Below are 14,592 nucleotides of genomic sequence, written 5' to 3' on the forward strand. Positions count from 1 at the left end.
ATATTTTTTTCTGCTGTTCTTAGGTAAGGACTCTCCGAGTTCAAAACTATTATACGCGAAGGACATTCCAGTGTACAAAGAGTGGGTAGAGCGTTACTACTCAGATATTAAAGTCATGCCAGCCATATCCGATCAAGACATGAATGCCATGCTTGCCGAAGAGTCGAGGGTATTTATTCATTTTTATATTCGTAACGTATAAATTTCGTAAATTTGCTCTTATAAGTATTCCTAACGCATCAACATTCGTCTAATTTTGTTTCAGTTGCACACAACGGAGTTTAACACGAATTGTGCTTTATACGAACTGTATACATACGCGGGTAAATACAACGAACAACTAATAGTCACGCTCGAGGAGGACGAATTCTCGCAGAAGCAGAGACTGGCGTACAAGCTCGAGCAAGTGCACAATATAATGGCGGCGGACAATCCCTGATGCATGACCATGAACTCCATGAAGCACATGACGAAATCTGCTCGTCAAGAGTTACCCTGCTGAGCGGTCAATCGCGGTCCGGTGTAATTATCAACGACGCGAACGAGGGGAACTGGCCTACCTTGAAATCGATTATCTCAGGTTCCGTGCAAAAGCCAGTTTTCTCAGCTTAACGCGAATCGCGAGTGAACTTTGGAATTATTCCAGACAGGATTAAAAGTATGTGTCGAGGAAGTCTTCTCAGAGGTCGCCAGTTCGTAAGTGTGGCCATAATCATAAGCACATTGCCGCGTGCGCGTATAATTGTACATAAGATATCAAAAATCATGAATAATTGTAATAGGATATTAAATGTACGATCACCCCTCGACTCGACGGTCGAGTCGAGTGCAAGAGCGAGGCGAGAGCGTTTCCCTCGCCGCGCGGTGATCGCACGCCCGTTTGCACCGCGAGTGATTTTAAAAATGAATGTAATAATGTGAAACACACTAGTGATAAGAGAGGCGCGAGTGAGGGAATCAGCCGCGATATCGATCGATAATTTGTAAATGTGTTTAAAAAATAATACGGTCGATTGCCGGCGCCGTTGATCTCGGTGATCTGGCGATTTTTAACGAAGAAACATTTCCATCCATCGCTACTCTAGCTGAAATTTTTTGAACTGACGAATTTTAAGAGATAATTACCGATAACGATGAAATAATTAAACGATATGGATATATTATATATGTATGGATGGTATGTCGTATGTATATGTGTACATATATACACTTTATACTGGCGCAAGCATGCCTGTGTGTGCGTGTGCGTATATCTAGTATCCGATGAGGAGGCGCGCGTGCGAGCAGGTAGGACGGTATCCCGCGCCGAGTTATTTTGCCATAACTTTATCACACAAAACGAGACTTAAAGAAGTCTCACTCGCTCACACGCTTATAAGCGCGCTGTCGCACGCTCCATAACTCGGCAGCGCCGTACCGCACGCACGTGCGTATTTAATATGGTGTATTATGTATACTTACACGGCGCTCGAGAAGGGAAGGAAAAAGGGAGGGAAAAATAAAGTCATCCGCGCAACGGAGACAGACTGTGTATTAGTTAGTAAGTAATTAATCTATGGACTATGGCCGCGCGCGAGGCCAGCTCGATGTGACGGTTGTGTTGAGTGTGCGTGCTTCCCCCCCTCCTTGGTCTCCGCGACTCATTGTTCCATTTCGCCATTTAATCGTTCATTCCTATCGTCGTGCATCCATCACCGATGTCAACGTCGCTATTCCATAATCATCAATAATCCTATCCTTTTCCTTCCTTATCCTTATGTCCATCGTTACCTTTCAATCCTTCTCCTCTCCTCTCATACTGTTTGTAGTATGTCCACCATCGAAGCTCTTCTGCTCTTCCTTCATCCTCCTAGAAATCATCTACGTACCACTTTCAATCTCTATCTACCCATCTTTCTCTCTCTTTCTCTCTTTCTCCCTTGTAATGCTTCAACGCCTCCGTCGTCATGTTGTTGTCACTCTTAATTATTGTAATATATAATGAATAACGATCACTGTTGAGTATTGTCTGATTGTAATACATTGATATTGAATTGATATTGAATTGATAATCATTAATTAAAAGCGTAACATTAACTCTGTGGATGTAGCCATATTGGTGTGCGTGAAAGTGAGCCGCGCGAATGGATGTGTGTTTGATCGAGAGCCGAAAGCATTGCCGAAGGATCGCCGCACCGATAAACAAAGTTGTCCAATCAACCTGTTATTCCCTTCGTATTTACGCACAAATTGCCAAATCACACCACATTATCTGTAAATCGGGCGACAAGTCCGATCTACGGAGTGCCTGATCCTGGTATGATTTTACATACTCTTGCGAAGGATTAAGGAGTTAATGGGATTCGAAGCTGGATGTTCTTCGAACTCATTTAACGTGACGTTCTGTCAATGCGTACGGCTGGTAGCGAATGACGGCTGTCCGACGTGTATGCGCGTGTGCATGTGTCCTGTGCGTCAATTCAATGTGCAGTTATACGTGGAGAAAGTATTTATTGCTCAAAAAACATCGGAAGACCGTGGTGGAAAGGTAAGGAAGCGGGTAAAAGATATGGAGTTGTTGGTAGGCTTATTGGAAAAGGAATTGGGGGGGGAGGGTGGGATGGAAAGCCGGGAGAAGGAACAGAGAATCTACGCGGTGGCGAAGACACATCGCCAGACAGGGTAATAATCGCGCGACAGGAAAGAAAGAGGCGGAAAATGGTACAATTAATGATGGTAACGGGTCAACCGAACGATCCGACAACTAATGGTTTCCCTCGAGGATGAGGCGTGATCGCGTGCTCGCCCGCTGTTCCGCGCACGAGAGAACGGGGCGTGCGGTACCCTCCCCCGCGCACGCCGACTTCAAATGGTACTAATAAACCCAAAGTGCCTCTGGTAGATTTTTGGGCATAAGCTTGAGTAATAAAGACTACATAGCGTTTACTATAAAAAAAAAAAAGAAAGGAAGGAAAAGAGACACGACTACGACGCGACTGCTGATTATAATAAAATGATAATAAAAGAGCCGAGAAAGAGAGAGAAAAGGGGGGAGGGAAGAAAACGAAATGATGGCGAGAGTGCTTCTGACGCGCCCTCCGCAAAACGATTACACGCGAAAAGTGAACGGAGGTGCGGGCGTACCGGGTGTGTACGCGGTGCGTACGCTAATTAAACGTTTAGATAGATATTAACGTATAGTCGGTAGCCTAGTCTCTATGTCGGTGTCTGTCTGCCCTGAGTGTCTTTCCCACGGTGTACCCCTCAAGTGCGTGTACCTTGAAACCCCGGCGAGCAGATTCCCTCACAGTCCAACGCCCTCGGTCACCGTCGTCCTCGAGTTCAGCCTCTCCTCCGCGTCACGTCCCCGGCCGTGTATCGACCCATTGTGGATCCTCGCCGTCCTTTGTCTCCCGAGCCCGACCCCCGAATCTTCTCCAGTACCTCGACACCCCGTCTTTTAAACGCAACTAACTGTGCTCACATCACGCGTCATTCGCCACAATTACCGATCGGCACGTTTTGCTAAGTAAATATTATTATTATTGTATCGATGGTTCCTCATCAATTATGGAATATACGAATCCCGATTTGTAAAATTCGACTTAACTAAGAAGATGTGTAATAACTTAATCGTATCATTCATGCGTGGCTTGCTGCCCCCGGCAGTCTAACTACCGTCGTATGCTTGAATATGGAGACAACGTGCGCGCCTCCGAGAATGTTTCTGATGTACGTTAGTGAGCGAACGTGTACGAATTTCTGTGTGTCTATTATATACCCGCCTCTCCGTACATCTCGTTCAATTTGTATTCCCTTTCCTCTTGTCGCCATCAATCGGAGATCCGTCTGATTGAGCCATGAGAGATGAAAGAAACAACTTGAAAAAGAAACAAGGAAGATAGGGTTGAATGAATGAATGGCTGAACGAATGTCAGATGGATTGTGCAAGACTGAGAGAGGCAGCGGAGGGAGCTTGCCAATCAATCTCGAGGTCGCTCCCTCGCCGCTCATTTTTACGTCATAAACATTAATTATGATTATCCATAAAGGATAAACGCATCCAACAAAACATAATTACGTTACGTTTATAATAGTCATGTTCCTTTCCGATCGATGATAATTGATAATAAATCTATATCAACCTTGCTACATTATTTTGTACTTGTTTTTTAATATTTCTTAATTTTTTAATCTTAATATATTATATATACATATATATAAAAATCTATAAATAATGACGTTTTTAAGTTATCAGACGTATTATTATCATTATTATTATTATTAATTATTATTTTTGTATAAATGTGTGATTAATAGTACGGATAGTGTAATAATTTTGTATGTTTATTGAACCAAAAATAAATATTATTGATAAAGAAAGAGGATTGCCTGAACAAATTGTCTATATTTTCGTTTCAATCTTCGTCATCAATCGCAGAAATGGCTTTTTCGGACATCGGTTGTGGCTTTTCTATCACACGTAAACTTTGCGGTCCAATACTGCTCAACACGACCGGTAGTAGGATCAGTCCATTCCACAGCCCAAACAAAATTACCAAGTAGAATATTCGAAAAAAGGCCACGAACACGTAAGACGACGAGAAGGCTAGCATCGAGACGGCGAGAAATGTTGAACCCGCACCATATGCGACCGCTGCACCGATATGCCTGACTGCGACCAATGTTCGGGTCTTACGAGCATTAACATCATCCTCTCGCGACTCAGCATTCAGGAAAGCATGTGCAACGTGTGCGGCATAATCTACACTCAAACCGACGCCCAGCTCGAGACCTGTAAAAAGATTCTTACTGAATCTGACTGTGTTTGATTAACAAGAAGTTCACATTAAACGTTTAAGAAACCACTTTAGTGCAACAAGAACAATCCGTATTGTATATTGCGTAGTCTAAAAATATATACTATAATAGAATGATTAGAATTTTACAAAGATCAAGATGAGAATTGAGAATCACGAGTCGTGATTTCATAATATAAATATCTTTTTATACTCCTTACAGCGGGAAGTCGTTATTGCAATGATAAAAATGACAACAAAATTTCCCACAATAAAAATGGATCAAATTCACAATTTTATTTATTTTATACTTTATGAAATTGATTTATTGCAAACAGAATTTCAAAAAATTCTTTTCAATTTATCAGATATTTTTTCTTCCTATTTACATGTATATACATATATGTATACAAGGTGTCCCATTTTAAATAATGCATTCAAATTTATTGACAACTATGGTAGATACAGAAAAATGTATCAAACAAAAATTGTATGGTTCGGAGGGGGACCTAAAAAGGTACCATTGATTTGACCTTGGCGTTGCCAAGACCAGGTCAAGATCACATCGATTTTTTAAAATGGAACTCCTTATTTTTCATTACATTTTCTTATAGCTTACCTTGAGAGCTTTTACGTAAAAATGAAAATAAAAGGAATAATCTCCAATGGCCTTGATCTTGACAAATGTTATCCAGGACGTAATCCTGAACATTCAAGAGGTTTTAGCCGTCGATCGGACAACTTGCGTAATGCTAATGCCGACTGTACTGTAACTTTCGAGCCTTATAACTTGAAAAATATTTAATGAAAAAATATTTTATTATAGTGTTTCGAAAAGCTCTTGAGGTAAGTTTCAAGAAAATGTAATGAAAAATAGAGGATTCCATTTTTAAAAATCGACGTAACCTTGACCTGGCCTTGGCGACGCCACCCAAGGTCAAATCAATGGTACCATCTTATGTCCCCCTCCAAACCATACAACTTTTGTTTGAAATATTTTTCCGTATTTATCATTTCGAGAAATTTTAATGCATTATTTAAAATGGGACACCCTATATATTTATCTTGTACATAAACAGAATAACAAAACTACAAATTTATGAAGCAAAGTAAAAAAAAAATATACTCACCAATGCAGGACACCACGTCTATTGTTAGTCCCCAAAAATACATGAAGCCGCAAACATTTAGCAACGTGAGAAGTACACAGAGTAAGATCCAAAAACAAGTCTGCATTTCAGCAATGAGAATCGCTGTGGTACCCATAACACAGAATAATGCCAGGATGATGTTTCGCGATAGTTCTTGACTAATTAGTTTATCGGCAGTCCAAGGTCCGAACATTTTGCACCAGACTGTTACGTATCCGTGAATTTGCGCTTCGTTTGTTAGAAGCTTACTGTTATCCATCGCTGGAACCCATTCGTTAGGACCTCCAAATTGTTTGAAGTAAAACTCAATGGTTGCTACTGCGATTCGTGGGGCTTTCTTCCCGCATTTAAGCTTCTCTTTAAAAAAGAAATTTCTCTGATATTTGCCACCAGCTCGACTAACAAGAAATTTCGATAGATAATAATGGAACTTGTTGTCTGCAAGTTTTGTAGTTTTTAAATCTAGTGAAAAAAACATACGATTAATTTGTTTAAATTAAAATTATTTAATTAATCGACGAATGATGTATTTATCTTAAAAGCTTTACACAAAATTTATTCTTTTACAAATTCAAGTAAATTCTTGATTTTCATCTTCAAAAATTCATCTTTTTTCAGAAACAAATTAAAATTTTTGTCTCGCCACTTTTAAGATAAATAACTCAAGTAAATATTATGATAAATAACCTGTGGCATAATACAGTGATACGAATTTTGCGAACTCAGTTGGCCAAGGTTCTATATTTTGTATAAAAGACGCATTTTGTAAGCGTTCTGTCATACATATTATCTTAGAAAATTCAGAGGAGTAATCAATATCATCTCCCATAAGGACGAAGGCCTCATGTCCTTGATTAGGAAATGTTTGAGCTCGAACAGCTATATATTGGTACAAATACGAATCTTTCGGTAATAACCATTTTGAATCAAACCATTGTTGCAACTTAAGCAAACCCACAATACTTGTAGATATTGTTACAAAAGTAATTAATACTATAATAATTTTCCCAGGTGTGGTTAAGACTATCCGCGAATAGAAGAAGTTTATAAATTTCCAGGAGACTGCACTGCTCACGTCTGATGACTTGGGCGTAAAGTTTTCATGCGCGATACACGGAAACATCCCATTTCGTTTTCGTTCTATTCTTCTAGCATCCAAAGTAAAACAGGCAATAAAAAATGTAATTTGTAATAAAAATGTCACAAATACACCCACTGCAGCGTAGATACAAAATGACTGAAGTGATGGCAATATCTAGAAGAGAACATCACACGTTAAGACGATATCTTTTGGTAATTGTAATTATTTCCATGCATAACACAGATTAAATAATTAAATGACTTGGTATTTTAGATGAATACAAAAATTAATTTGAATTAAATCGATAATATATCATTGTTTTCTTTGTAGGATAAATAGAAAAAGATATAGCAAATATTTTACAAAAACAAAGTTCTATATAAAGAAGTTCTACTCTCACTGTAAAGTACCGTTCAAAATAAAATATTTTCATTATATTGACAAGAAGAACCAATTACATTACTTAATTCAAAACTATTCATATATATTATTTTCTTTTAAAGTATAAACGTAAATATATCCAAATAAACATAACAAAAATAACTGAAATAAAATCGTGAATTGGTCACAATAGTTACATATTCTTCTTCATGCGCATTAAATGATTAATTCTACATACTGTAGAAGCACCAATGATGAATGCCACGACGTCAGTAAGTGAAGTAATACTGATAGCAGAACCAGCATGACCTAACGTAATCCCGATTCTTTCTATTAATGGTTTATTTATATTTGATTCATCGGTATGGATCTGCTTCCAAGATGCATTAATTACGAAAATATCATCAATCCCTAAACCCAAGAGCATAAATGGCAACGAAGTGTGCACTGGACCATATGGGATTCCTATTAGAGAGCATACTCCCACCGCAAGTACAAATGCAGCACCCACACATAAAAGACCGGTACTAGCAAGACAAAACTGCGAGAAAGAGTAAAGAATTTTGACTAAATATTAATTTCAAATCACCTAAATATTATTATTCTCGTAATAATCATACGTACCCGCCATTCCACCCAATTACGATTCGATAAAATCATTAAGACATATAGGAACATTAACAAAATTCCTACAATTAATTTATCTATATCTTGAAATATAGATGAACCAGAAATGTCTCCGAAACTTCTACCAGCTTCGTAATAAAGCATCAAAGTATTATTTCTTTCGCTTTGCAGTTGATACGAAACATTTTGTATATTTTCCAGATAAGCTGATTCCCATTTCAATACATCCTCTGTTGCCTAAATAGATAACTTTTTATTTCTGAGTTAATTTTTACTTATATATTTATTATATAAATTAGATTCAATGTTATGAATTAAAATAAAATTCTGAGTAATTTACAGTAAAGAATATTATGTTGTAATTGATGATAATAAAAGTAATAATCTCATACAAAAAAAAACAGATAATTTTCATAAATAGTATAAATAATATAATTATTAATTTTTTAATATTGCCGCAATAAAAGTATATGTATTATATTACAGATATAAATAAGATTTAGCAAGTAATATCCATTAAGAGATATAGCTAGCAAAAGAATAAAATAAGAATAATAATCTTCTGATAATTTTGATATCATATATTGTTTAACAAGACTATTAACTTCGTACAAATGATAAGATGTAATAATAAAAGGCCTAAATCACATTAAAATGTGAAGCAAACTTTCAGTCTTTTTTTTCTAATTGATCTTCTATAATTATTTTCAATAATATAAAGCTTAATGTAAGATAAACTTTATATGTCACATGATATTTATTCAATATTAAGGCAATTATTAATAAACATGATTCAGGCCTTGACATGAACTCACCTTACCCAATCAGCAGTTCCCGCGCTGTTTCCAATTTTATCCATGTCCACATTGAGAAAACTAACATGAACCATCAGATCAGTCCGTATAGCTCCTGCAGCAATAATCCTACCATTTTCATCTAGAGTTACGTCTCCCAGAAGATCACTGAAATTTACGGCGTGACCCAATGTGGGACTCACTTTTATTGTATTTACTTTTGTGATAATATCTTCTGCAGAATCTTTTTCAATTTTAGCGCTATCAAAATTCCATATATCTAAGATACTAAACAAAAGGCAACTCATAGGTAAACTCTCAATTATACTGCAATATAAATTACTATCGACATGAATGGCAGGTTCAAAGGTTTGATTGACTTTAGAAGCGAGATCATCATTGAAAAAATCGTCTTCCAAAAGAGAACTTTGTCTCTTACTTCTCTTTGTAACACTAGAAATAACAGGAATCCTGTAAATAAAAATTTTCTTTATATATATAATAGATAGCTTTTTTAAACTCATGTCAATTTTATAATATGTAATAAAATCAATTTTTTAATGAAAATTTTACAATTTTATAATTTGTGCTTACTTCATACAGACATCTGTCCAAGAAATGTTCTCGATAGGTGTCTGAGTAGAAATCATTTGTTTGGTGATCTCATTTAGCTGCAACAGATTAAAAAATATGTTCTGCATTATTAGTACCTCATAACAGATCTGTTCTTTTTAGTTGAATTTCTTGCACAGTTCACCTTAAAAAAAAAAAAGAAAAAGATAAACTATGCAAATTCAATTAAAAAGAACAGACCCAATCAATTACAGTTAAGAATAAATCGAGTCAATTGAGGTGAATTATCCAGTTTATACAGTTACCCTAACAAGCGTTTGCTGTTCTAAAACATTGTCGTCAGTTAAAATAAATGTTTGAATTCGCAAAGTTTCTAAGTAATGAGACATTAGCCATTCGGTAGTCATCACAAAGTCAGAATCTGGTGGAACCCAAAGTTTGAGAGGATTCTTCTCTTGTCGGAAACGAAATAGGCCTAGAACACACAATAATACTACCACAAAACATCCGAGCATCCATTTGTATGGACTTTGAGCGATGTGTATTCCAAGCCTATAAAAAAAACAACAACGTTGCTCCATTGTTCGACACTTGTCAGTTTGTTGAAAGATTCCGACGCAGGGACTTACCGATAAAAACAATATTCTACCGATCTGGATATGCGTTCTGGTAGGCTGTGCCAGAATCTACGACACGATTGTAATTTAATCCGATCTTCGTGCAACTCCATTTCTTCCTTAATCATCGTATGGCTGTGCTCCAAGATTCACTACCAATACTGAAAATTTGAAATGCACATAATATAGATTTTCAACTGGCAATGAACTTTGAAACACAATTGAAACAGTCGAAAGAACAAAATCAGCGGATTACCCAATGTAGCGTCTAGTTGACGTGAACCCTTGCAACTGACACACTAGTAACGATTATACTGGATGACTATATACATATATATATATATATTAATAGCGATTAATTACTGTTACCGTGGGTTTTTTTCATATTGATCGCGATTATCACGAATTTATATGTAATCGCGATATTCTCAACGATATTGTAAGCGAAAGAGACGAGCCCGCGTTTTTCGTTAGGAATTGTGGCGTTTTGAAGGGGATCAGGAATGAGCCGAAGGAGGGATATTCTGAGGAACTCCTCGGGGGAAAGGACGTACAATGCTGTTGACGTTGCAAAGGAAGACTACACGAGATTCACTATTAATACTTTCATTCACTCATATCTTCTCTTGGACTCTCGTAACAGTCGTAACGGACTCTTCTCTCGCGGGAGATGGCTACAATGCTCCCTCTTCAGCGCCACTGACACACATCAGCCAATCCCGTGAAGCTTTTTGCAACGGGCCAATCGCAAGGCACAGCCAATCGTATGTGACGATGGCGGACTGATCGCAACGCCACCGGTTACGAGGCGCGAAAACAAAATCCCTATTTCAATACTCAAGAAGACTAGAACTAAGGAGGATCAACTCGCGTGGTGGGGGTGAGTCAAAAAAAGTCCGCGGCTATTCACACGCTGTGCAGCGGCACTGCGCATTGTGTGAAAGTTCGATATAAGAGCGACAAAGTGACGATTATAGAACGACAGAGCGACGACTATGGCTGCGTTCCACTTAACGCTCACAATGCTCGTGGAATCATTTTATCCTTGTCGTTTATCAAATGTTAAACAAGGACAAACGATGCTCACGAGCGTTGCGAGCGTCAAGTGGAACGCAGCCTATATAGAGCGACAGAGAGGACTAATGAAGCGCAAGAGTGGGGGAAGTTATCCGTCGCCACTTTTTGCCTCACCCCCACTACCGCTATTGGCACGAGTTGATCCTCCTTAGTTCTAGTCTTCTTGTCAATACTAAAGCCCATAGCACATACAAAAACATTAGGTCGTAAGACGTAATCAGTAAATCCATTGGCCAATCACGATAGAGACCGTAATGGCCCGTCTACAATACAGTAGTAAGCTTGGTTTAATGTGGGGTCTACAATAGAAGTCGTAGCAGTCGTAGGGTTTTAAATAGTAGAAAATTAACCAATCACAGTTGAATACGAGAAGAATAATCGACTCTGATTGCTACCGGCCTTACGGTCTCTACTTTGATTGGTCAATTCGCTTACTGATTACCTCTTACGGCCTTACGTTTTTGTGTGTGCCATGGGCTTTAAAGGGCTACCGCACACAAAATTCTGTAACAGTGACCGTAAGATATAAATCTAAAGCAGTGTCCTGATTGGCTCATCGGCTTAAGTTCACGTCTTAAGGTTACTGTTACAGAAATTTTGTCTGCGGCAGTCCTAAAGCTGGAAACACAATAGACACAGATAATAGGCACAAGCAACAGGGAATAACGAACCGTCCAATCAGAGCTCTGAGGTATAAGTTCGATATTATGTTCCAGAGTTCTGATTGGGCGGCTAGTTATTCCCTGTTGCCTGTGCTTGTTGCCTGTGCCCATTGTGTTTCCAGCTTGAAGCGGGTAGCACAGACTTTTGCATAACGCATAACACGTAAGGCATAAAAAATTGAACCAATCAGAATTCTTTATTTCATGGAAAGGAATGAAACGAAGGACTTTGATTGGTTCATTTTCTTATGCATTAAGCTGGTTCTACATTAGTCGCATCGCAGCGTCGCAAGCGTTGCGGTCCAATTAACATCAAACTAGCTCGACTCTGATTGGATCATAATGTTTGCGACACACTTGCGACATTGCGATGCGACTAATGTAGAACCAGCTTTATGCGGGGTTTATTCTTCTCATATTCAACTGTGATTGGTCAGTTTTCTACGACTTAAGATCCTACGACCGCTACGACTTCTATTGTAGACCCCGCATTACGTGTTATGCGTTAAGGCCATCACATGTACAAAAATTTTAGTTGTAATCGTAAGAGCGCAAGCAAATCGACCAATCACAATCAAAATTACGATCTCGCGTTTTAAAACACTCGATTGTGATTGGCCGATTTGCTTACGGCCTTACGATTACGACTAAAATTTTTGTACGTGTGATGGCCTTTATGCAAGAGTCTGCTCCCCGCTTTAAAGCCATATCCCGTCGGGATATGTGAAATATTCAACAACCTAGCATTGTTATTCACAATGCGAAAAACCATGGCTACGTTCCGTTTTACGCATGATGCGCATAATGCATCATTTATCCTTGTTTAACATTCGATGAATAACAAGGATAAAAGATGCATCATGCGCATCATGCGTGAAACGGAACGCAGCCCATTACGTCATTTACGTCATTTACGTTTGTTGTCTGCTAGTGCATCTGTATGCGCGAATGCGCGATTGATCGATTGTTAAAGGTGCGCAACAAAAACAACATAAAAACACCGCCTTTTCATGCCTTATGCTCATTTTTATCGTCAAAAAATATGATCAAAAATAATCAAAATTAATGCTAAAAGTGGCCTATTTTGACGCCAAAAATGAGCGTCGGGTATCACCATGAAATTGTATCTTTACATGGAATTCGAGTTGAGCACCCAGTGCTAGAAATCACGTGAGAAATCTGCGCGGTGCGCAGAACGGTCTGCGCATTACGTTATTCGAATCAGTATGAAAATCGGTTGAAACGTTTGAACGTCGCGTTGCGCGCGATCAGAAATTGCAAAAATTCGCTTTAGATTTTCGCGTTGTTTACTCGTTCAATGTGATACAGTATTGGGATCGCTAATGGTGTTACGGATCGAGGCGATTAACATCGAAATTAACATCGGAGTCATGTATAACGGAGGTATGTATATCGTGTACATGTAACAGGATAATGGCTTAAGCACACACACATACAAAGATGATCATAACTAGACATTGGATTCTTATGCAATTTCATACTTTTTTAGAAAATAGATTGGAAAGTAATATAAAAATAGAAATTTATCTCATTAAAAAAGCATTTTAAAAATGCATATTTATTTGTGCATATTGTGCATATTTGTACAAATTTGCATATTTTGTGCATGCTGCAAAAGATATCTGCACAAAAATCCGATGTCTCGTTATAACTGAATCGTGAAATGTGAATCGTAATCGTAGATCAACGCACGATGTTTTGGTCAACCTACAACTACGACTTACGTTCCACGACTCATTGTCAGTTACAGGCTACGTTTACAAAGTGCGCTTAGTCCGCGACCTATACGATAGGTGTCTTTGTTTAATATACAGGATAAACAAAGACATCTATTGTATAGGCCGCGGCCTAAATGCACGGTGTAAACGTAGCCACAGTCATCTTCCCAGATAGCCAAGCGTGATGTAGCGTATTGTGCAAACTAATGCATTGCATATGTTGTTATATATTTGCTATACATTTGCTGACATCAAAATAGGATACATTATAAATATTGTACAACAACATGCTTATATATGTAATCAGTTGTCGAAATTTCTAGAGCAAACTGTGAGCAATGGTGGTATACATTATGATGTCGGCAACATATTAGCAACGAATAATTAATCGTTTCGTCTTGAACTCATTGCTAACAAAATGCTGACAATATGACAACACTTGTTGTCGAGGATATTCATGCTGACATATTGCCATCAATTTACCATGGCAAGAATTTGAATTCCATTGAGTTCAACGCGACAGGCATAATGCTGTCTCACTTTGTCCTGAGTTTGTCGAAATTGGTTGCTGCAATATGTCAGCAAATACACTGCATTTGGCTATCTGGATTTATGCTTAGATTCCCTTGTAAGTTGTTTAATGAGAATGCTAAGTTAAGTTGAAAACAAATAATTGTACTCGTTATGTGATTGTGAGTTCGTTTTGCGCATAAGGTCCACAATCTCTTTAAGAAGCCTTAAGTCATAAGTCGAAAAAGATTAAGTGATAATAATTTCGGTCTTTAAATTGTTTTTGCGCAGTCTTTAGGCTTTAACCGTGATGCGGGGTCTACAATAGCGGTCGTAGGGTCTTAAGTCGTAGAAAATTGACCAATCACAGTCGAATATGAGAAGAATAATCAACTGTGATTGGTCAATTTTCTACGACTTAAGACCCTACGACTACTACGACTTCTATTGTAGACCCCGCATTAGACTTAAGCGAATTGAGCAAAACCTAATTCTTAAAACCCGGTCTTAAAGCATAAGTTCTGTGACCAATATATCGTCACTTACAACTTAAAGCTTACGGCTTACGGCTTACGGCCTCTTAAAGCAAGGTTGTGGACCTA

The 14,592-nt window shown here is 38.1% G+C and overlaps 2 protein-coding genes across 2 annotated transcripts in view; one reads left to right on the forward strand and one right to left on the reverse strand.

Moving 5' to 3' along the window:
• The window catches only part of PlexA (plexin A), a 75,103-nt gene extending 72,251 nt beyond the window's left edge, over positions 1–2,852 (forward strand). The window contains exons 9-10 of the mRNA XM_018446953.1: positions 24–169; positions 266–2,852. Coding sequence (XP_018302455.1) covers positions 24–169; positions 266–439 — 320 coding nt within the window. The 3' untranslated portion in view covers positions 440–2,852. The remainder of the gene's footprint in view (positions 1–23; positions 170–265) is intronic.
• A 1,440-nt stretch (positions 2,853–4,292) lies between these two features.
• On the reverse strand, positions 4,293–10,293 carry LOC108722050 (protein patched homolog 1). The gene is made up of 9 exons (XM_018446955.1): positions 10,015–10,293; positions 9,691–9,937; positions 9,407–9,483; positions 8,839–9,283; positions 8,016–8,255; positions 7,630–7,932; positions 6,617–7,184; positions 5,909–6,391; positions 4,293–4,774 (listed from the first exon to the last, which is right to left on the reverse strand). The coding sequence occupies exons 1-9, from the start codon at positions 10,128–10,130 to the stop codon at positions 4,398–4,400; spliced, it is 2,856 nt and encodes a 951-aa protein (XP_018302457.1). The 5' UTR covers positions 10,131–10,293; the 3' UTR covers positions 4,293–4,397.
• Between the last annotated feature and the right edge of the window lie 4,299 nt (positions 10,294–14,592).

The sequence above is a fragment of the Mycetomoellerius zeteki genome, unplaced genomic scaffold (assembly GCF_001594055.1).
Source record: "Mycetomoellerius zeteki isolate Tzet28-1 unplaced genomic scaffold, Tzet1.0 scaffold191, whole genome shotgun sequence".
Classification (NCBI taxonomy): domain Eukaryota; kingdom Metazoa; phylum Arthropoda; class Insecta; order Hymenoptera; family Formicidae; genus Mycetomoellerius; species Mycetomoellerius zeteki.